The sequence below is a fragment of the Salmo salar genome, chromosome ssa21 (genome assembly GCF_905237065.1).
Source record: "Salmo salar chromosome ssa21, Ssal_v3.1, whole genome shotgun sequence".
In the NCBI taxonomy this organism is placed as follows: domain Eukaryota; kingdom Metazoa; phylum Chordata; class Actinopteri; order Salmoniformes; family Salmonidae; genus Salmo; species Salmo salar.
Window position 1 is genome coordinate 26733874 of NC_059462.1, and position 24491 is coordinate 26758364.

The 24491-nt window shown below is 42.5% G+C and overlaps 1 protein-coding gene across 3 annotated transcripts; it reads right to left on the bottom strand.

Annotated features, from left to right (window-relative positions):
* Positions 1 to 134: 134 nt before the first annotated feature.
* Positions 135 to 23365, bottom strand: LOC106582139 (sushi-repeat-containing protein SRPX). Of its 3 annotated transcripts, XM_014164910.2 has the most exons (10): positions 23217 to 23365; positions 17961 to 18017; positions 16360 to 16554; positions 12053 to 12229; positions 9672 to 9798; positions 5463 to 5581; positions 5026 to 5205; positions 2250 to 2383; positions 1194 to 1315; positions 135 to 1081 (listed from the first exon to the last, which is right to left on the bottom strand). In XM_014164910.2, the coding sequence occupies exons 1-10, from the start codon at positions 23308 to 23310 to the stop codon at positions 901 to 903; spliced, it is 1386 nt and encodes a 461-aa protein (XP_014020385.1). In that variant the 5' UTR covers positions 23311 to 23365; the 3' UTR covers positions 135 to 900. The 3 variants fall into 3 exon arrangements, with proteins under 3 accessions (XP_014020385.1, XP_014020386.1, XP_014020388.1); XM_014164911.1 differs by lacking the exon at positions 17961 to 18017 and having other exon boundaries at positions 23217 to 23352; XM_014164913.1 differs by lacking the exons at positions 16360 to 16554; positions 17961 to 18017 and having other exon boundaries at positions 23217 to 23346.
* Positions 23366 to 24491: the final 1126 nt, after the last annotated feature.

The following is a 24491-nucleotide window of genomic DNA, read 5'->3' on the forward strand; positions in this document are numbered from 1 at the left end:
CCCCATCTATCCTGAGGGTAAATGTATGAAACTTTTTCTGTCGTTACAAAAGACAAACTACATTACAAAAGACAAACTAGACTGTCGTAAAACATAGTTCTGGTTGTAACTGTAACGACAGAAGGACGAGGTCACTCTTTTTAAGAGGGCTATTTAATCATGGTTGTGTGAAATCAAACGGAACAAAGAGCAGTGTACTGATGGACCAGCATCACTGCCTGTTACAACACACACATTCCCGAGTGCTTATTATTCATGTCCTAATTAAAACACTGCTATCAGAATTGAGAAACATAAATATAAAACAGCTAAAGGATTTTTCCAGTTTCATATCTAAAAAAAAAAGAAAATAGTTATTATACAAAACATCGTCATAATAATAGTAAAAAGTGTCCAAGCTTAAAGAAATAAAAGCAAGACTGACGAGTACAAGAATCAATATGATTGTGACGACCCACTCCGCCCAGGACCTCTAACTGCTGTAGGATGCAGTGATGAAAGGGTTATATTTCCATTCTAATTAGCCTGGTCCCAATGCTCCACAGCTCCAAACTCCAATCAGACATTCCGATACTAATGATTCCTACTTAGGAAAGGCACTTCAACTGAAAGTCATCACATTGGTGGGAAATAGAGGGTTCAATGACTTATTGAGGGATATGTTAACTAGCTGTGGTCTGCTATGGGGAACTGGAGGATGGGAGTCGGGTTCAGGAAGTAATATTGAGCAACGGTAGGGTTTAATTATTGATTTGGAGGGATATTGTGGGGGTGAGGAGGACTGTCCATAGGGTGAAGGAAATAGGGGGCGTTGAGGAGTACAATTGGGAATAGTGGGCTTTTTTGGGGAGATGGTGTTGGGGTGGGGGTGTTAGTGAGGGGTGTCGTTGAGGTGTTGTACTACTGGCAGGTGTGGCCTGCCTCCTGCTGCAGCACCATCTCATCCATGCGTCCCTGCCAGGTGTCAATGGTGGTGAAGATCTGGGCTGAGGTGATGGGGTACGTGTAGCGCTCCCTGTCCATCCCCTGCTTGTCAATCATCACCATGTTGAAGTTATTATGGGAGATCTGGAGCAGTAACCTAGGCAACATACATCAACACTTCTATCAGGTCAAGGCTGAACACACAATGTCAGGTCTGAAGAATGAGTTATAGGTTTGTTATGAATGATGATGACGGTGTGTGTATGTACCTGAGTTGTAGAGCCAGCCCTGGGGGGATGAGTCTGTGGCTGATACGGCCGATCTGTGCCGGGTAAATCCCGACCAGTTCAATCACCGTCACATGCCTGAGATCCAGACCACACTGGGCATGCTGGAATACACACACACACACACACACACACACACACACACACACACACACACACACACACACACACACACACACACACACACACTTATATTATAACCACACCAAAAACACACACATAGCATTGTACACACAAGCAAAGAACATAAAAATGCACTCACATACAAATTCAAGTAATGTCAACAAATGTCACAGAAGCCATCACCTGGCCTGTTAAAGGCCCAGTGCAGTCAAAAACGTGCTTATCCCGTATTTTATATACATTTCCACACTATGAAGTTGGAATAATACTGTGACATTTTGAAAATGCCCTTGTAGTGTAAGAGGTGTTTGAAAAGACTGCCTGAAATGTCAGCCTATTTTGGTGAGATGGAGTTTTGGTGACATCACCAGGCAGTAAATTAGTTAATAGACCAATAAGAAAGAGAGTTCCAAACCTCTCTGCTAACAGCTAGTTTTACCCTCCCCACTCAGACCACTCCCAGACAGTCCTAGTACCATTCTTGCTTTAGAAATTGCTCTTTTAGACCATTTTAATTGAAAACAAATCACAGTAAGGTACTTAATTGTTTCCCATAAAGGATTTGATAGTGAGATGAAAATGGCTGCATTGGACCTTTAAAGGCGAGGTTGTAATGACTCACAGTGTATGACAAGAATCACCTCTTTCCTGACACTTTAAAGGTCAGGCTTTTTAAAGGCTGCTCCCTTTTAATATCTTTTGACAGGCAGAAAAATCATCTAAACCCAGAATAGCATGAATTTACAGAGCACACCGACATTGTTTATTCTGTGCGGTGACATTTTCTCTGTTTACCAGGAACCACACACCCCATCAGCAGAACCACAGACAATTTGACCTACTCCCCCACTCGGTCTCTCTCTTTCCTCACTCTCTGCCTTTCTCCCCTCCCTCCCTCCCTCATCCCTCCCTCACCTGTAGATTAGTCATTTGGAACCTGTAGTAATGATTGGCAGCTGTGGGAGCAGAGATGATGAGGAGACGTCGTTTCTCATAGAACTGGTCCAGCAGACCTGAGGCTGTACGCACCCCCACGTTGATGTTCATAGCTGTGACATAACATGTTATGACATAATAAAACACTACATCATATCACATCATCAAATTCTATGAAAGCAAATGATGTAACTTGATTTGAAATTGCCCCCCAAAAAATCTCAAAATGATGTCAATTTCATTGTTCTGTTTTACTTGTCTTTACTGGTCTTGTTGTATTATAGTTTGCCAGCAATAGTAGCGAATGACTTGTTCCTTCCACAGCGTATATCAGAAGTGCTATATGGAGCGTCACTGTATTTTATAATATGATAGCAGTATAATACTGTCTCTTCTATTAGACAATAATCCACTTAAGTATGTGTCACAGACAGTGCTGGTCGATGTCAGAGCAGGCAGTATTGATCTGCTGGATCTCTGTGATCGATCGACAGCCCATCCTGGCCGAGGGAGACATCGATGGGCTGTTTTCACCTCCAGCGAACCCCGTTTTCACCTCCAGCGAACCCCTCAGCACCCCTGATCAGAACTTCAATGCTGCTAAACACACAGCATGGTGGATGTGTAATGTACAGTTGAAGTCGAAAGTTTACATACACTTAGGTTGGAGTCATTAAAACTCATTTTTCAACCACTCCACAAATTTCTTGTTAACAAACTAGTTTTGGCAAGTCAGTTAGGACATCTACTTTGTGCATGACACAAGTCATTTTTCCAACAATTGTTTACAGACAGATTATTTCACTTATAATTCACTGTATCACAATTCCACTGGGTCAGAAGTTTACATACACTAAGTTGACTGTGCCTTTACACAGCTTGGAAAATTCCAGAAAAATATGTCATGGCTTTCGAAGCTTCTGATTGGCTAATTTACATAATTTGAGTCAATTGGAGGTGTACCTGTGGATGTATTTCAAGGCCTACCTTCAAACTCAGTGCCTCTTTGCTTGACATCATGGGAAAATCTAAAGAAATCAGCCAAGACCTCAGAAAAAAAATTGTAGCCCTCCATAAGGCTGGTTCATCCTTGGGAGCAATTTCCAAATGCCTGAAGGTGCCATGTTCATCTGTACAAACAATAGTACGCAAGTATAAACACCATGGGACCACGCAGCTGTCATACCGCTCAGGAAGGAGACGCGTTCTGTCTCCTAGAGATGAACGTACTTTGGTGCGAAAAGTGCAAATAAATCCCAAAACAACAGCAAAGGACCTTGTGAAGATGCTGGAGGAAACGGGTACAAAAGTATCTATATCCACAGTAAAACGAGTCCTATATTGACTTAACCTGAAAATGCCGCTCAGCAAGGAAGAATCCACTGCTCCAAAACCACCATAAAAAGCCAGACTACAGTTTGCAACTGCACATGGGGACAAAGATCGTACTTTTTGGAGAAATGTCCTCTGGTCTGATGAAACAAAAATAGAACTGTTTGGCCATAATGACCATCATTATGTTTGGAGGAAAAAGGGAGACGCTTGCAAGCCGAAGAACACCATCCCAACCGTGAAGCACGAGAGTGGCAGCATCATGTTGTGGGGGTGCTTTGCTGCAGGAGGGACTGGTGCACTTCACAAAACAGATGGCATCATGAGGGAGGAAATTATGTGGATATATTGATGCAACATCTCAAGGCATCAGTAAGGAAGTTAAAGCTTGGTCGCAAATGGGTCTTCCAAATGGACAATGACCCCAAGCATACTTCCAAATTTGTGGCGAAATGGCTTAAGGACAACCAAGTCAAGGTATTGGAGTGGCCATCACAAAGCCCTGACCTCAATCCTATCGAAAATTTGTGGGCAGAACTGAAAAAGCATGTACGAGCAACGAGGCCTACAAACCTGATTCAGTTACACCAGCTCTGTCAGGAGGAATGGGACAAAATTCACCCAATTTATTGTGGGAAGCTTGTGGAAGGCTAACCAAAATGTTTGACCGAAGTTAAACAATTTAAGGCAATGCTACCAAATACTAATTGAGTGTATGTAAACTTCTGACCCACTGGGAATGTGATGAAAGAAATAAATGCTGAAATAAATCATTCTCTCTACTATTATTCTGACATTTCACATTCTTAAAATAAAGTGGTGATCCTAACTGGGAATTTTTACTAGGATTAAATGTCAGGAATTGTGAAAAACTGAGGTTAAATGTATTTGGCTAAGGTGTATGTAAACTTCCGACTTCAACTGTATGTGTGTGTGGTTTATAGTGATGGGGGTGGGGGGGTGGGGGGAAATCAATAGTTACATATCCGGATATTAGTTTTGACGATATATCGTATTATTTTGAAAATATCACAATATAATTTTTGTGCTGGTTTGATGTGCCTGCATGTTCTCATTCTTCTTTTTAAATAGGGAGCCAATTTGTTTTTCAGAACTTTTATTTCCATGTCTGATCAAAACGCAATATGTTTGGAACATCGAATCGCAATAAAAATCACAGTATTGAATCGCAATACATATAGATTCGTGATAACCGCAATACATATCGTATCGACACCTAAGTATCGTGATGATATTGTATCGGGAGGTCCCTAGCAATTCCCAGCCCTATTGGTTTATGTGAAGTGTAAAGTACTGCATGTGTGTCTGTGAGGTGTGCTTATGTGATGTGAACAGTATGTGTGTATGTATGTGTGTGTGTGTATGTGTGTATGCATACATGTGTGTGTGCACAGATCTGTACCTGCACAGTTGGTTTCCGTGCCTGACCAGGTGAGTCCATACTGGCACACCCTGGCAGCACTGCCCTGAAGTTCGTACCCTCCTGTACATTTGAAATCACAGGTGGCTCCGTAGTTATCTCCATCACTGTCACACTTCATATAGCCGTTCTCTGGAGGGGTGATGGGGCTGCAGCGACGCACTGGTGGCACAAAACAGATTCAGACACACACTCTAAGGCTGTGTTCATGCAGCCCAATTCTGATTCTTTTTCGCTAATTTTGTATTTTGACCTATCATTTCAGCTCTGAAAAAGATCTGACGTGATAGGTCAAAAGACCAATTAGTGGAATATAAAACTGTCTGATTGTGTAAAAGCAGCCTAAGAGGCATAAATGTGTAAGTGTTCTGTGATTGTTCCTTCTGACTAGAAACATTGTAAAAATGTTGGGGGATCACCTCGTACTCTGACAGAGAAGCGGCAACTGCCCTTGTTTCCGGCTCGGTCATAGACGGTGTAGGACATCTTATGGAGCCCCTCAGGGAAGTGTCCAGGAGGCTTCCCTTTCAGGATCACACTGTAAACACAGCCTCAGTCAAATACTACACTGTGTCAATAGTACTGAAGCCTAACTAAAGACTTACCCTACTACTATTGCTACCATGACTACTACCATTACTGCTACTACTGCCACTTGACTTGGGCAGTATCCAGATGGTCATACCTTCATTCCAACCTTGGCTATACCGTGATATTCGGTAATGCCGGCACTGAACACAAGGGGAGCTGTTTTCTAAACACAGCCTCTGTAATCCTAAGGTTAGCAACGCTAACAAGTACATGTAAAATCTCATAGAGAATTCAAATTAAATGCTAACAAGTTCGTTGGAAATTTTTTATACAGCCTCTAATCTAAATTATTTTCAGGACACACGTCCCAGCTCATAAAGTTATACAAGTAACTCAAAAAGCTACTTACAATTTGCTGCACGCACAAAACAAATATTAGACAGCAAGGCTCTTGATCCAGGAGGGGATTCTCTGCTGTTACTAAGCTAAGCTTGATTTTTGGAACAAGCTAATCACTTAGCTAGATAGTGAACTAGCTACTAAATTAGCAAACCAAATACACAACTGCAGAACATTTAGCCAATTTTAGACAGTTAAATTAATAGCTATAAAATATCTAGCTGGCAAACATTTTGTTGTGAATTCCATACTGTAACTAGACGTGTGCTGCACAACAGTGAGTGACTCACAAGTCTCTTGTTGTTGTGTGCTTGTAAACAACCACCACGTGACTGGGGACTACCGGTAAGAAAAATTATGTGACAGGTAAAATAAAGAACGCAATCTTCTTTATCGCCTATCGTATTGCACTAGCTGACTGCAGGTATTTACTTAAAAAGTAACTACAAATATTCAAATGTATACAAAATCTTCAAATAAATAGTTTAAACTGTATTGAAAAAACATCCTGTGGGTATTTCCAAATATCCCGGTATACGGTAAATACACGGTAGAGGTCGACCGATTAATCTGCATGGCTGATTAATTTTGGCCAATTTCAAGTTTTCATAACAATCGGTAATCTGCATTTTTGTACGCCGATTATGGCCGATTACATTGCAATCCACGAGGAAACTGCGTGGCAGGCTGACCACCTGTTACGCGAGTGCAGCAAGGAGCCAGGGTAAGTTTCTAGCTAGCATTAAACTTATCTTATAAAAAACTATCAATCTTAACATAATCACTAGTTAATTACACATGGTTGATGATATTACTAGTTTAACTAGCTTGTCCTGCGTTGCATATAATCAATGCGGTGCCTGTTAATTTATCATCGAATCACAGCCTACTTCGCCAAACGGGTGATGATTTAACAAAAGTGCGTTCGCGAAAAAGCAAAATCGGAGCACCAATGTACCTAACCATAAACATCAATGCCTTTCTTAAAATGAATACATACAGTGGATATAAAAAGTCTACACACTCCTGTTAAAATGCCAGGCTTTTGTGATGTAAAAGAATGAGACAAAGATAAATCATGTCAGAACTTTTTCTACTGTTAATGTGACCTATAATGTGAACAATTCAATTGAAAAACAAACTGAAATCTTCGAGGGGGAAAAATGAAAAATAAAAACCTTACAATAACCTGGTTGCATAAGTGTGCAACCAGGGGATGTGGCTGTGTTCAGAATGAACCAATCACATTCAAACTCATGTTAAATACAAGTCATTACACACCTGCCATCATTTAAAGTGACTGATTAATCACAAATAAAGTTCAGCTGTTCTAGTAGGATTTTCCTGACATTTTGTTAGTTGCATCTCAGAGCAAAAGCCATGGTCCGCAGAGAGCTTCCAAAGCATCAGAGGGATCTCATTGTTGAAAGATATCAGTCAGGAGAAGGGTACAAAAGAATTTCCAAAGCATTACATATACCATGGAACACAGTGAAGACAGTCATCATCAAGTGGAGAAAATATGGCACCACAGAGACATTACCAAGAACTGGACGTCCCTCCAAAATGTATGAAAAGACGAGAAGAAAACTGGTCAGGGAGGCTTCCAAGAGGCCTACAGCAACATTAAAGGAACTGCAGGAATTTCTTGCAAGTACTGGCTGTGTGCTACATGTGACAACAATCTCCCGTATTCTTCATATGAATGGGCTATGGGGTAGGGTGGCAAGACGGAAGCCTTTTCTTACAATGAAAAACATCCAAGCCCGGCTGAAGTTTGCAAAAACAAACATCAAGTCCCCCTAAAGCACGTGGGAATGTGTTATGGTCTGATGAAACCAAGGTTGAACTTTTTGGCCATAATTCCAAAAGGTATGTTTGGTGCAAAAACAACACTGCACATCACCCAAAGAACATCATACCCTGTTTTTCTTCAGCTGGAACCGGGGCCTTAGTCAGGGTGGAGGGAATTATGAACAGTTCCAAATACCAGGAAATTTTGGCACAAAACTTTCAGGCGTCCTTTAGAAAGCTGAAGATGAAGTTCACCTTTCAGCACGATAACGACCCAAAGCACACATCCAAATCCACGAAAGCATGGCTTCACCAGAAAAAGATTAACGTTTTGGAATGGCCCAGCCAGAGCCCAGACCTGAATCCAATTGAACATCTCTGGGGTGATCTGAAGAGGGCTGTGCACAGGAGATGTCCTCGCAATCTGACAGATTTGGAGCGCTTTTGCAAAGAAGAGTGGGCAAATATTGCTACATCAAGATGTGTCATGCTAATAGACTCCTACCCAAAAAGACTGAGTGCTGTAATAAAATCAAAAGGTGCTTCAACAAAGTATTAGTTTAAGGGTGTGTACACTTATGCAACCAGGTTAGTGAGTTTTTTTATTTTTCCCCCTCAAAGATTTCAGTTTGTTTTTCAATTGAATTGTTTACATTATAGGTCACATTAAAGGTGGAAAAAGTTCTGACATGATTTATCTTTGTCTCATTATTTACATCACAAAAACCTGGCATTTTAACAGGGGTGTGTAGACTTTTTATATCCACTGTAAGTATATTTTTTTTAAACCTGTATATTTAGTTTTAAAAAAATCATTTTAGCTGGCAATATTAACTAGGAAAATTGTGTCACTTCTCTTGTGTTCAGTGTAAGCAGAGTCAGGGTATATGCAGCAGTTTGGGCCACCTGGCTCGTTGCGAACTGTGTGAAGACCATTTCTTCCTAACAAAGACCGTAATTAATTTGCCCGAATTGTACATAATTATGACATAACATTGAAGGTTGTGCAATGTAACAGCAATATTTAGACTTAGGGATGCCATCCGTTAGATAAAATATGGAACAGTTCCGTATTTCACTGATAAACGTTTTGTTTTCGAAATGATAGTTTCTGGATTTGACCATATTAATGACCAAAGGCTCGTATTTGTGTGTTTATTATATTATAATTAAGTCTATGATTTGATATTTGATAGAGCAGTCTGAGTGAGCGGTGGTAGGCAGCAGCGGGCTCGTGAGCATTCATTCAAACAGTACTTTCCTGCGTTTGCCAGCAGCTCTTCGCAATGCTTGAAGCACAGAGGTGTTTATGACTTCAAGCCTATCAACTCCAGAGATTAGGCTGGCAATACTTTAGTGCCTATAAGAACATCCAATAGTCAAAGGTATATGAAATACAAATGGTATAGAGAGAAATAGTCCTATAAATTCCTATAATAACTACAACCTAAAACTTCTTAACTGGGAATATTGAAGACTCATGTTAAAATGAACCACCAGCTTTCATATGTTCTCATGTTCTGAGCAAGGAACTTAAACGTTAGCTTTTTTACATGGCACATACTGCACTTTTACTTTCTTCTCCAACACTTTGTTTTTGCATTATTTAAACCAAATTGAACGTTTCATTATTTATTTGAGACTAAATTGATTTTATTTATGTATTATATTGAGTTAAAATAAAAGTGTTAATTCAGTATTGTTGTAATTGTCATTATTACAAATATATATATATATAAAAATCGTCCGATTAATCGGTATCGGCTTTTTTGGTCCTCCAAAAATCGGCGTTGAAAAATCATAATCGGTCGACCTCTAATACACGGTATACAGCCCAAGCCTAACTACCACTACAGGTTATAAATGAAGGTTCAGTGGGGTTAAGGATCAGGGGTCAGACTGACTCAGTGAGGATGCCGTCGGCCGTGTCCTTGCCCTCCGGTGTGTCCCAGGTCACCCTGGCAGTGAGCTTGCCAGGCTCTGCCGTCTTGTCCTTCAGGTTAGGACACTTTATTACTGGGGCATCCACATCTTCCAGAGAAGGAGAGAGGGGAAAGAGTGGTAAAAAAGGTCAGCAGATGTGGAGGGAAGAAAAACAGGAAGAGAGGAAAAACAAAAAGTGCTTTTCCCTGTTCTGTTATGTCCTGTCTGTGTAATTGGGGTGATTTTAGACTAGAGAAGCTCCTGTGATGGAGTGCTGTTTCACCGAGTCGTGGCTGAAAGACGACATTGATAACATACAGCTGGCTGGGTTTTCCGTGCATCGGCAAGATAGAACAGCTGCCTCTGGTAAGACAAGTGGTGGCGGTCTGTGTCTATTTGTCAATAACAGCTAATATTAATGAAGTCTCAAGGTTTTGCTCACCTGAGGTAGAGTATCTCTTGATAACATGTAAACAACACTATTTACCAAGAGAGTTTTCATCTATATTTTTTGTAGCTGTCTATTTACCACCACAAATCGATGCTGGCACTAAGACCGCACTCAACAACCCGTATAAGGCCATATCAAACAAGAAAATACTCATCCAGAGGCGGCACTCTCAGTGGCCGGGAACTTTAAAGTAGGGAAACTTAAATCCGTTTTACCTCATTCCCACCAGCATGTTACATGTCCAACCAGAGGGAAAAAAACTCTAGACCACCTTTACTCCACACAGAGACGCATACAAAGCTCACCCTCCATTTGGCAAATCTGACCATAACTCTATCCTCCTGATTCCTGCTTACAAATCAAATCTAATTGTATTTGTCACATGCGCCGAATACAACAGGTGTAGACCTTACAGTGAAGTGATAACTTACAAGCTCTTAACCAACAATGCAATTTTAAGAAAAATAAGTCTTAAGTTAAAAAAAATCTAATAATTAATTAATTATAAAGCAGCAGTAAAATAACAGTAGTGAGGCTATATACGGGGGGTAGCGGTATAGAGTCAATGTGTGGGGGCACCAGTTAGTCAAGGTCATTGAGCAGGTTGGGAGATTCAAGTTCCTTGGTGTCCACATCACCAACGAATTGTCATGGTCCAAACACACCAAGACAGTCGTGAAGAGGGCACGACAACGCCTATTCCTTCTCAGGAGACTGAAAAGATTTGTCATGGGTCCTCAGATCCTCAAAAAGTTATACAGCTGCACCATCGAGAGCATCCTGACTGGTTGCATCACCGCCTGGTATGGCAACTGCTCGGCCTCCGACCGCAAGGCACTACAGAGGGCAGTGCATACGGCCCAGTACATCACTGGGGCCAAGCTTCCTACCATCCAGGACCTCTACTCACACCTGCCTGCTGCCATTCCTGAGCAAGCTCTGTACTGGTGGTGCTCCGATCCCGCAGCTGAATCAACTTTAGGAGATGGTCCTGGCGCTTGCTGGACTTTCTTGGGCACCCTGAAGCCTTCTTCACAACAATTGAACCGCTCTCCTTGAAGTTCTTGATGATCCGATAAATGGTTGATTTAGGTGCAATCTTATTGGCAGCAATATCCTTGCTGGTGAAGCCCTTTTTGTGCAAAGCAATGATGACGGCACGTGTTTCCTTGCAGGTAACCATGGTTGACAGAGGAAGAACAATGATTCCAAGCACCACCCTCCTTTTGAAGCTTCCAGTCTGTTATTCGAACTCAATCAGCATGACAGAGTGATCTCCAGCCTTGTCCTCGTCAACACTCACACCTGTGTTAACGAGATAATCACTGACATGATGTCAGCTGGTCCTTTTGTGGCAAGGCTGAAATGCAGTGGAAATGTTTTTGGGGGATTCAGTTAATCTGATTACTCTTCATAACATTCTGGAGTATATGCAAATTGCCATCATACAAATTGAGGCAGCAGATTTTGTGAAAATGTATATTTGTGTCATTCTCAAACCTTTTGGCCACGACCATACATATTACCTCAATTAACCAGTGGCCCGGTACCCCCTGTATATAGCCTCGTTACTGTTATTTTATTGTTGCTCTTTCAAATTTAAAAAAAAATGTTTTGTTATTTTTTTACTTTTTATTTATTTATTGTTTACTTCAGTTTATTTAGTAAATATTTTCTTAACACTTTTTTAACTGAATTGTTGGTTAAGGGCTTGTAAGCATTTCACTGTAAGGTCTACACCTGTTGTATTCAGCAAATACAATTTGATTTGACAGCTACAGACAAAACACCACACACACACACAAACACCATACACATACTGTACATCGGTAAATGCACACACGCACACACGCACTCACCCACACACGCACTCACCCACATCCACTTGCACGCAAGCACTCTCTGACTCACCTATGCAGGCGCTCTCCCCTGAGGTCCAGGTTTTGTGGTACTGGCAGGTGACAGTCTTGGACCCCTTCAGAGTGTATCCAAGGGAGCAGAAGAACTCACAGCGAGAGTTAAAGTAGGATCCGTCTGAACACTTATAGCCACCGTTAGCAGGCATCTGTAGCTTAGGACACCGGATCTCTGACAGGGAAACACAAATCAAGTCCATAAATGTTTTTCACAAACAGGGTGTATGATTAGCAGGTAGCTGAAGAATCTGACAATGATTATATTGGTTGTGTGTATCTTCAGTGGTTACATAAAGTACCAGTCAAAAGTTTGGACACACCTACTCTTTTAAGGGTTTTTCTTTATTTGTACTACATTTCTACATTCTAGAATAACAGTGAAGACATCATAACTATGAAATAACACATATGGAATCATGTAGTAACCAAAAAAAGTGTTAAACAAAATCAAAATATATTTTATACTTCAGATTCTTCAAAGTAGCCACTCTTTGCCTTGACAGCTTTGCACACTGTTGGCATTCTCTCAACCAGCTTCATGAGGTAGTCACCTGGAATGCATTTAAATTAACAGGTGTGCCTTGTTAAAAGTTAATTTGTGGAATTGTGGAATTAATTTGTGGAAGACCAAGTCCATATGATGGCAAGAACAGCTCAAATAAGCAAGGATCGTAGCCTTTTTCTCAACTCAACTTTCACATCTAGATGGCCGGGCACTGTAGAACCCAGAACTGTAGAACCCAGTTCCTACATTTGAATATAAAAATTGATTTTATCCAAAATAATTATGCTACCTTTTATCTCTGGGACCCTCAGGATGACAAATCAGAACAAGATTACTGAATGTAAGTACATATTTACCTTCTAAGGTGAATGTATCAAACCAGTTGCCGTGATAAAAGTGTTTTGTTGTTTTGCACTCTCCTCAAACAATAGCATGGACTTTTTTTCACTGTAATAGCTACTGTAAATTGGACAGTGCAGTTCGATTAACAATAATTTAAGCTTTCTGCCCATATCAGACATGTCTACTGTATGTCCTGGAAAGTTGGCTGTTACTTACAATGTCATTCTAGTCACATTAGCGCATGTTAACAACAACCGTTCCAGTTTAGGGACACCGATCTGAAGTCATGAAGGTCAGTCAATACTGAACATTTCAAGAACTTGAAAGTTTCTTCAAATGCAGTCGCTAAAACCATCAAGCGCTATGATGAAACAGGCTCTCATGAGGACCGCCACAGGAAAGGAAGACCTCAAGTTACCTCTGCTGCAGTGGATAAGTTCATTAGAGTTACCAGCCTCAGAAATTGCAGCCCAAATAAATGCTTCACAGAGTTCAAGTAACAGACACATCTCAACACCAGGTGTTCAGAGGAGACTGTGTGAATCAGGCCTTACATTTATATTTTAGTCATTTAGCAGACACTCTTATCCAGAGCGACTTACAGTAGTGACTGCATACATTTCATATAAGGCACACTTAACCAGAAGAAAACTGGTCAGGGAGGCATCTAACCAGCATGGCTATCACAGCACTCTGCCATCCCATCTGGTTTGCGCTTAGTGGGACTATCATTTGTTTTTCAACAGGACAATGACCCAAAAACACACCTCCAAGCTGTGGAAGTGCTATTTGGCCAAGAAGGAGAGTGATGGAGTGCTGCATCAGATGACCTGGCCTCCACAATCACCCGACCTCAACCCAATTGAGATGGTTTGGGATTTTAACACATATACATATACACATATACATATACATATATATATAATATATATATATATATCACCTTTATTTAACCAGGTAGGCCAGTTGAGAGCAAGTTCTCATTTACAACTGCGACCTGGCCAAGATAAAGCAAAGCAGTGCGACACAAACAACAACATAGAGTTACACATGGGATAAACAAACGTACAGTCAATAACACAATAGAAAAATCTATATACAGTGTGTGCAAATGTAGTACGATTAGGGAGGTAAGGCAATAAATAGGCCATAGTGGCGAAATAATTACAATTTAGCATTAACACTGGAGTGATAGATGTGCAGATGATGATGTGCAAGTAGAGATACTGGGGTGCAAAAGAGCAAAAATAAATAACAATATGGGATGAGGTAGTTGGGTGGGCTATTTACAGATGGGCTGTGTACAGGTGCAGTGATCAGTAAGCTGCTCTGACAGCTGATGCTTAAAGTCTCCAGGTTCAGTGATTTTTGCAATTCGTTCCAGTCATTGGCAGCAGAGAACTGGAAGGAAAGACGGCCAAATGAGGAGTTGGCTTTGGGGATGACCAGTGAAATATACCTGCTGGAGCGCGAGCTACGGGTGAGTGTTGCTATGGTGACCAGTGAGCTGAGATAAGACGGGGCTTTACCTAGCAAAGACTTATACATGGCCTGGAGCCAGTGGGTTTGGCGACGAACATGAAGCGAGGGCCAGCCAACGAGAGCATAGAGGTCACAGTGGTGGGTAGTATATGGGGCTTTGGTGACTTGATAGACTACATCTAATTTGCTAAGTAGAGTGTTGGAGGCTATTTTTTAAATAACATTGCCATAGTCAAGGATCGGTAGGATAGTCAGTTTTACAAGGGTATGTTCAACAGCATGAGTGAAGGAGGCTTTGTTGTGAAATATGAAGCCGATTCTAGATTTCATTTTGGATTGGAGATGTTTAATGTGAGTCTGAAAGGAGAGTTTACAGTCTAGCCAGACACCTAGGTATTTGTAGTTTTCCACATATTCTAAGTCAGAACCGTCCAGAGTAGTGATGCTAGTTGGGCGGGTGGGTGCGGGCAGCGAACGGTTGAAAAGCACGCATTTAGTTTTACTAGCGTTTCAGAGCAGCTGGAGGCCACGGAAGGAGTATTGTATGGCATTGAAGCTCGTTTGGAGGTTTGTTAACACAGTGTCCAAAGAAGGGCCAGATGTATACAGAATGGTGTCGTCTGCATAGACGTGGATCAGGGAATCACCCGCAGCAAGAGCGACATCATTGATATATACAGAGAAAAGACTCTGCCTGAGAACTGAACCCTGTGGCACCCCCATAGGTCCGAGGTCCGAGGGCCAGAGGTCCGGACAACAGGCCCTCCGATTTGACACACTGAACTCTATCTGAGAAGTAGTTGGTGAACCAGGCAAGGCAGTCTTTTGAGAAACCAAGGCTATTGAGTCTGCCAATAAGAATGCGGTGATTGACAGAGTCGAAAGCCTTGGCCAGGTCGATGAAGACGGCTGCACAGTACTGTCTTTTATCGATGGCGGTTATGATATTGTTTAGGACTTGAGGGTGGCTGAGGTGCACCCATGACCAGCTCGAAAACCAGATTGCATAGCGGAGAAGGTACGGTGGGATTCAAAACAGTCGGTGATCTGTTTTTTTAACTTGGCTTCCGAAGACTTTAGCAAGGCAGGGCAGGATGGATATAGGTCTATAACAGTTTGGGTCTAGAGTGCGGCAGCTTTCCAATCTTTAGGGATCTCAGACGATATGAAAGAGAGGTTGAACAGGCTAGTAAAAGGGGTTGCAACAATTGCTGCGGATAATTTTAGAAAGAGAGGGTCCAGATTGTCTAGCCCAGCTGATTTGTAGGGATCCAGGTTTTGCAGCTCTTTCAGAACATCAGCTATCTGGATATGGGTGAAGGAGAAGCAGGGGGGGGGGGGCTTGGGCAAGCTTCTGCGGGGGGTGCAGAGCTGTTGGCCGGGGTAGGTGTAGACAGGTGGAATGCATGGCCAGCCGTAGAAAAATGCTTATTGAAATTCTCGATTATTGTGGATTTATCGGTGGTGACAGTGTTTCCTAGCCTCAGTGCAATGGGCAGCTGGGAGGAGGTGATCTTATTCTCCATGGACTTTAGTGTCCCAGAACTTTGAGTACAGGATGCAAATTTCCCAAAACTGATGAGTTGGGATGAGTTGGACCGCAGAGTGAAGGAAAAGCAGCCAACAAGTGCTCAGCATATGTGGGAACTCCTTCAAGACTGTTGGAAAAGCATTCCAGGTGAAGTTGGTTGAGAGAATGCCAAGAGTGTGCAAAAGCTGTCATCAAAGCAAAGGGTGGCTACTTAGAAAAATATATTTAGATTTGTGAAACACTTTTTTAGTTACTACATGATTTCATATGTGTTATTTCTACAATGTAAAAAATTGTAAAAATAAAGAAAAACCCTTGAATGAGTAGGTGTGTCCAAACTTTGGACTGGTACTGTATGTTTGGTGTAAAGGTGTGTGTCCAGTGATTTTGGGTCTCGCCAGTAGGCCAGGTGTGCGAGTTTGTGTGTGTGTGGCGGTCTCACCCCTGCAGGCGTAGTTTCCTGACCAGTGTTTGCTGGCCATACACACCACCTCTGGGTGTCCCTGCTGCATCTCGTAACCCCTCTTACAGCGGATCTTACAGCGCGATCCCATCACGTTCTTATAATACTGCCCTCCAGGACTCCGACAACTCACGTCGCCATGCTTCACCTTGATGGGCGCGCACCAAGGGGTCCCTAAAAATGGGGTTGGGCGGGGAATAAGAGGGAGAGTTATACCATTCACATAAAAGATTGAAATAAACGTCCTTCTGGTTCAGGTGCTGGACAGACATCTATCTATACAAGATAGACATTGTCTGTTTGTGCCGCAATGTAAATTAACTATTGGGGGCCGGGGGGGTATTTACCAGTGTTTTGGACATCCATGTGTTTTCTCACCTTACTGCTAAAATGAAGAGAGGCTGTGAGTGTAAGTCAGGCAGTGAGGTACCCATAGCAACATACATAATCCATACTGATTTACCACAGGACACAGTGTTCACAGCAGACTAAAGAGATCAAAATCAGGAGTGCGAGTGTAAACCCATCCATCATCTCATCACAGGTAGACAGAATGATACAATGGCTTTGTCACTTACCATAATCCATGCTGACAATAAGAAGTACTTGACAACAAGAAGTACTTGCTTGAGTAAAGAAAAGATAGAGGTTGAGAGTAAGGGAAATAGTTTGAGTGTGAGTTGTGTGTGTGTGTGTGTCTGTCTTTGATCACTTTGATCCAGTGGATTTAAATGGGATCACTCAATCATTCTGTTGATTAGAGCTACTGAACCCCATCAATTGAACTATTAATAAATATAACCTTCAGACTGGAGGCTGAAGTGGATGATGATTTAGAGTTGATTTACAGCATGAGGGATAAAGATGTGTCAGAAGAACACTAAAGTTGCCTCCATCTTTCCTCTACCAGTTGGACGGCTCTATCCATCCCTCAAACGCTTGCCTAAAGATTCCTTTTGGGAATGCCAAGTTTGAGGGGCCAGCAGTTTTGTATTCCAGGGAAATAAAATCTGCAGTCCATTTCCCACTGGCTCAGAACACACACACTTTCTTGTAAGCGCACACACTCTCTCAAACACACACTCTCAAACACACACCAGCTGGACAGGAGCTGGACAGTTCGTGGGTGTGTGTGTGTGTTGGCTGTATCTCCAGTCTCCACTGTCATTGAGTAAGAGAACACAATACAATATTTGAGTCTCTACAGAAGAGAAATAGTCCAGGAGTTTGGATTGGCCCAGAGGGTAAAATTCCATGTCTAACTGACCTCAATGAAAAGTTGAAAGTTAAGTTTGACATAATTGTGTCAGTTTGTAAAACATGGGATGAAGCATATCGCTATCTTGTGGAGAAGAAAATAACATAGTTGTGTACATCACATTGAAGTGAAAGACACACATCTAACTTTGATTTGCTTTTCAAATAAAATACATGTTTTCAATGTTGATAAAAAGTGAAGTCAATGCTTTGAGTTTAAGAGGCTTACTTCAACCCTAAACTTTCCTGCATGTTGAAAGCGAGTGCCAGAGTGTGTAAAAGCGTGCGTGCGTGTGGCAGCAGAGCTTGGTCAAAGCATTCACCTCCGTTTATACGAGCATATGCATCTTCATCATCTCCATAGCCATAGTATCCCGACCCTGGGAAAGTAAGAGGGAGAAGAAAGCAGCTAGTGACCAAGGCAGGGAGAGAGCAAGGCTGCATTCAAGATAAGAGTAGGGCTGCATTGGTTTCTGTATAGCACTTTGTGACATCTGCTGATGTAAAAAGGGCTTTATAAATAGATTTGATTGAAAGGGTTTATCAACGTTTCAAAACATGTGGTAGTCCTAATCCTTCAGCAAGAGATTTGGGTTGGACTTTACTGGTGTTTTGCAAGGGGTCATTATTAAATCAAGATTATCACTGTTGGAAAACGTTGCTAAACTATTCCTACAAAGGGGAATGAGAGAAATCTCTTCAACACATGCAGAGAAGAAGAACCCCAAGGGAGCCTTTCTCCCCAGCTGGTTTGGCACAATTAATCACTTTTACTGCAACCTTGTTCTAAAACCAGTGGTGCAATGGCAACCTCACACTGGGGTCACATTCAGTAAGTATGAAACTGAAGGAAACGTTTTGAAATGGAGGAGGATCTACCTAAACCTTTTCTCCATTCCAAAATGTTTTCTCCTGTTTGTTCTTGCTGAAATGTGACTCCGGGTCTTGTTGTGAGGTCACCAACATACTTACTGTGATATGTGACTAGTGCTCCAATATTGGTTTCCTTTCCTTCTCTCCTTCTTGGTCACTAATATGAGGGAGCTAGAAAAAGAATGGCCTTCCAATCTGGCTTATTGCTTTCATCTGTCAAGATCTCTGATATCAGTTGTCAAAAGGAAAGCAGATATGAGTATTGGGACGTTGCTTGTCTGGAAGACAATGCTTCGCTGTCACAGCAAAATTGCTGCATGATCTAGAGCCTTCTACTTCAAAATGATACATAACCTTTCAACGCACAACGCAAGATAAAGGAGGAGTGACATGAGGGAGAGAGAAAAAGGTGAGGGGAATAAATAGCGAAGGGAGTGGGAGAGAGAATGGGTGAGGGAAGGAAAGGGGTGTAAATGGGAGAGAGGAGTGAGGAGCGAGCTCAGATACGCCCAATCGCTACCAGAGGAGGATGTTGTGGACTCCAACCCAGTGTGAATGTGCTCTCTGTTCAGGATCCATGAGGGACAAAACAGACAGAGAAGTCTTTCACTCCTGCTACAGCTACACGCTCCCAGCCCGACGGGCGTACATACACGTCAGCCAAATGTCTAACGCGCACTGCGGTTTTAGCAGTCAGATCACACTGCTACTGAGCACATCCTTATACAGACCCTGAATCTGATTTAGCTGGCTGAGGGGAAAACTCACGGGCACACAGCCAAGGAAGTCAATCAGAGGGAAACAGACATATCTGGGAAACTAATCACAGGTGTGTGCCGCTGCTTCAGATCAGTTCTATAACAAGCATGCAGACAATTCACTGCCTACAGTGAGGTTATATATGACTATCCTTACATAGTACGAACACTATATGACCCAACACCAGAGTGCACATGGAGAACTTACCACACATCTCTACCGGGCTTGGTTATGGAGCCATAATAGACGACAACACACAACAGAGTAAATCTAACACACACACGTAGGCCTTCCTTTCTGTCTCTATCGAGACTGTTCTACAGATTACTATCCTGCTACAACAACTAAAGTTCTGCTCTGATTTTTTGGTTTTGTTATTCTGTAATAAATTGAATCCTAGGGGGCTCTACTGACATACACCACACCAGCAGAGAGCCGCATAGCCTATAGCAGGGGATATTTCCCAGAGACAGAGCTCGTCCATCTTCTCCACACGCACATCCTTAGAGACAAAGGCAGCCAGTTATACTGACACTCACATCCCATCCAGCAATCTGCAGCAGAGGGCATAACACATTATTATAGACTTGTCTCTCTCCTTTCCTAAGGGATCTTAGAATACCGCAGTACTGTTCCTTTTCCACTCAAAGCGGTCTCCAGAACAGCCAGGGATAAAATAACACTATGATTAACTTGAAACGATCTCATCCACATCATCAAATTGAGCCAGACTTGAATAAAAGCTGATATGCTGAGAAGTTGACACTCAACTTGCCAGTATAAAGTTATTTTATTACTTATTTCTTATTTGCTTAAAATCAGTGTGTGAATGGAGGCCAGATCCAGAGTTTTCAATAACAAAGAAAGAGAAAACCTAGAAGTTGTCATTCATCCACATAAACATGGTCCCAGTCCCAACAGTCTTTCTGTCAGTGCACTGAGGTTTGGAATCAGACAGCATCCCTAACAGTCTCTCTCTTCTTTTCTCTTCTCCTCTCACAGCAAAAATGACTCCTCAGAGGGTGGGAAGACGTCAGCGAGAACACGGTGTTGATAAAACAGAGAGAGCGAGAGAGCGAGAGAGAGGCTCTCCTGCCGAGCTCAATGAGAACAACAGGGCCAGAGGGAACACAAACTGAGGTTCCAGTCAGCTTTATTCAGCTGAGCTGTGCGTAATAGGAATCAATGACAGGGTTAATGTAGAAACATGCCAGGAGGAGAACTGAACAGGCAGTACAGGCATCTGTTATTTCATCTGGGCATCAGAAACACACAGACTAAAGACAGTGAAGTGATTTGACCATCTCTTTCTCACTGCCTCTGTGCACAACTTCCCTTTAATAGATCTCTTCCTCAACCAACCACTATAACTCTTCTCTCCAACATCACATGCTCACGACTCCTTTCTTAACGGATCAATCACTGACTCTCTTACCGTCATGCTCTCTTTCTCTCTCACCATGGAACATGAGAAGAAGCATTATTACGGCTACTCCAGTGGTATTAGTAAGCTGGCAGGCTTAGAGAATTCCCTGGGTTACATCACGCTGTGTTAAGACGGCATGTTTGAGCTTTCTGACAATTAACTATACTTTCAAGGTCACTCACCTACCATAGACCAACAGCACAGCAGTCCATTCGTAAAATATGAATGATTCATAGAGTCATTATGACTGGGTTTCACTGTCAGTAGAAATGCATGCTGAGCGAGCAATAATGGAGAAGGAGTCACTGAGTGTGTACGTGTGTCTGTGTGAGAGTCTGCTTGTGTTGACAGAGAAAATAGTAATGAGAGGGGACAAAGGAGACTGCGGCAACCATCTTGTTTTCTGAGACAGCAGCCGAGACAGAAACATACAGAGTTCCGGAGAGAACCAACCATCAAACCCTTCTCTTGGCAGTCACCACCCACCTTCATATGCCCTGGAGGTAACATAAACACTCAGCCTGTCTCTCAGTACAGACACCTCAATGCACATAAAGTAACATCAACAGTCAGCCTGTCTCTCAGTACAGACACCTCAATGCACATAAAGTAACATCAACACTCAGCCTGTCTCTCAGTACAGACACCTCAATGCACATAAAGTAACATCAACACTCAGCCTGTCTCTCAGTACAGACACCTCAAAGCACTGTATAACACCAAAGCAAAGAGAGGTTACTAAGGCTACTTAAAACCCAAACCATCCCCCCCTTCTCAACCCCCTTTAACACACACACACACACACACACACACACACACACACACACACACACACACACACACACACACACACACACACACACACACACACACACACACACAGTTACTAACAACCCCCAAATAAATACAAAGACCCCTGTTAAATCAACCCCCATAAACACACACACACTCACTCACAAGCACAGACTCACCAGTGACCTCCAGCTATAAGCATCAGTTTGACAAGCTGTGCTTAGCCTGTCAGTGTAAATCTAAATCCAGTAGCGTATGCACATGTTTCAGCCTGTTTCTCAGACAGAAGTGGTGAGCCACTGGACAAGACACATACATCTCCAAATCAACACCCTCAAGCACACACACAATCTCTCTCTCTCTGACACACCTTACATCTCTAACCTTGGTACGGACATACACACACACATACACGTATACACCCATGCATCCAAACTATTATACAGTCCAATCCCGTCTTGAACTTATTTCAGCTTCTCATTACTCTGCAGTGAATGTTCCTCTGCAGGATACTGTCCCTGCCCTGTTGGCACTCATCCATCTGGAAAACTCTCTCTCAGTGTGTGTGTAAGTGCTTGCATACATGTGTGTGTGTGACTTTGTGTGAAATTATTGTGTAACCAAGCTAAGATGGGAGAACACCACATGGAATGATATCAATCAATCAGCAAAAAATAAAACAACTATAATGGCCTCTCTATCCCATCATGGTGTCTGTCTACCTTTAAATCATTGGTATGTCCTGTTGACGGTTCCATTCAACTGATACAGTCCTCCTGTCACCCTCCAAAGAGACCCTGCTATCTTATTAAACAAAACCACCCAGCACTGGACAGACACTGACTCCACAGATCTGCGGGTCTAGGAAAGCTAGGAAATGGGAGGAGGCAGGCAGGCAGAGCAAATGTGCAGTTAGTCTGAACACAGGAACCCTTGTGTGGCTTGTGGCCTGTGACGACTCCGACATCCCGGAGCTATGGGCTCTGATGCCGGTCACACTGGGGTGGACTGTAGTCGGGAAATATTTATTGGAGACGTGGAATTATCTAGGCTATTGACAACTTCGATGTGATTCGCCACTACGTTGACTGAAATCATAGACCATTAGCTAGGTAAAGATTAGTTACATTTTGGCACGTTTTACGTGCATATCCCCTTGTTAAACGAATGTACAACTGTTAAACTCACTACCCACTGAACACACCGGTTGAATCAATGTTGTTTCCACGACATTTCAATGAAATTACGTTGAACCAACGTGGAATAGCTGCGTTGAATTGAAGTCTGTGCCCAGTGGGATAGCGCACTTACTTTGCATGGCAAAATAACTTGAACATAGGACTCAATTAATACGTTTTTTTTTTACAAACTATAGCACGAAGGTACGCTAAGGCACCATGTGCAGAATGCTGACTTTAGTGTCTCATGAATTCTGCGGGAGACGTCCCCCAGATGCGCACTGCATTCCCCCTTTTACCCTAGCCTCACCCCCCTCCACGTAAACATAAAATGTGGCTCACCAAAAGTAGCGGTGGGATATCGGCTAACCGACAATGAATACGTAATAACAGAACAAATCGCAACAACCACTAACTATGTTATGCAAATATCTAAAAACGTTACATTTATTTGAGAAATGTAAATTAAATGGACGGTGTCCATTTGGACACTAGTGGGTTAACTAAATCCCTCTGATCCGCGGGTTGGATAAATATTTGCAATTCCTTACCTTCATAGGCTAAACTGAAGAAGAGCTGGACAAACACGAACAGGGACACTACCAGCCAGGTGTCCATATTCACGCGCGGGACACTCTTCAACATCTTTGTAAAGTACAGGAAAACTTCCAAGGCATTCCAACTTACCAAAGACCCGCCTCCTGCTCCAGAAACACGAGAGGATACTCCACCAGAATCCTAATCGAATCTGGCCTGAGCCACGGCGCACGCGTCACAGCTAAATGCAGCAACACTGAACTAAACACTGCAAACAACTCTCACAAATGATAGTAGACAATTTAACCTGCAACAAAGTGACTTTGTTTTCATACAATAGCTTACGCATTTAGGTCTAGTTGCCACTTTCCAAGGCTGCTGGGGAAATACATTCCCCAAGAAAAAATCTAAAGGCACAACCAAATAAAGGCATCTCAAAACCAAAGTGATACATCATTGCTGGACACACACACACACACACACACACACACACACACACACACACACACACACACACACACACACACACACACACACATAATTCAGTCCCATTCAAAATCCTATTTTCCCAGACCCCTAACCTAAACCTAACCTATACTCTTACCCTAACCCTAGCTCCTAAACCCCAAACTAACCCTAGATCCTAACCCTAATTCTAATCCTAACACTAATTCTAACCTTAACCCTAAACCCCCTAGAAATAGTATTTGACCTCGTGGGGACTAAGAAAATGTCCCCAGTTAGTCAAATTTTGTTTGTTTACTAGTTTACTATTCTTCTGGTCCCCACAAGTATAGTTAAACACGTCCACACAAACACGGAAAGAGATCTCACACAGACACGCGCACATGAGTGGTGAGAGAAAGTATACAGCTGATGAAAGACTCTCCACCACCACCACACACACACACACACACACACACACACACAGTTCTCCTGGCAGGCAGGCAGCCAAAGCTGTGTGTGAGTTTGAGAGCGCATGAGCATGTCCGTGTGTGTGTGTGTGGTGGTGGCGAGTCTGGTCTCTTTAGGGGCGAGTCTCCACATGAAGGTGTTAAAGTGCTCCTTGTCTTCACAGGAAACAGGAGAGGGTACTGTGAGTCAAACAGAGCTTCTGTGCAGTAGCCTCTCAGGATCTATAATAACAATAACACCAAACCAGACTGAACTAGGCTGAAACACAAAAAACTGCATGTGTGTGCTCGTGACTGTGCACGTGTTTGTTTCTCCTACATGTACTGCAGAAATGGATGTTTTAGATTCCAGAAGTGGATCCCATGTCTTCTGCT

Coding starts and splice junctions, on each gene's coding strand:
- LOC106582139 (XM_014164910.2), bottom strand. CDS start 23,310: ATGTTGAAGAGTGTCCCGCGCGTGAATATGGACACCTGGCTGGTAGTG. Junction 5,582..9,671: donor GCCGACGGCATCCTCACTGA/GTCAGTCTGACC, acceptor CTGTGTTTACAG/TGTGATCCTGAAAGGGAAGC. Junction 1,316..2,249: donor TCCAAATGACTAATCTACAG/GTGAGGGAGGGA, acceptor TGTGTATTCCAG/CATGCCCAGTGTGGTCTGGA.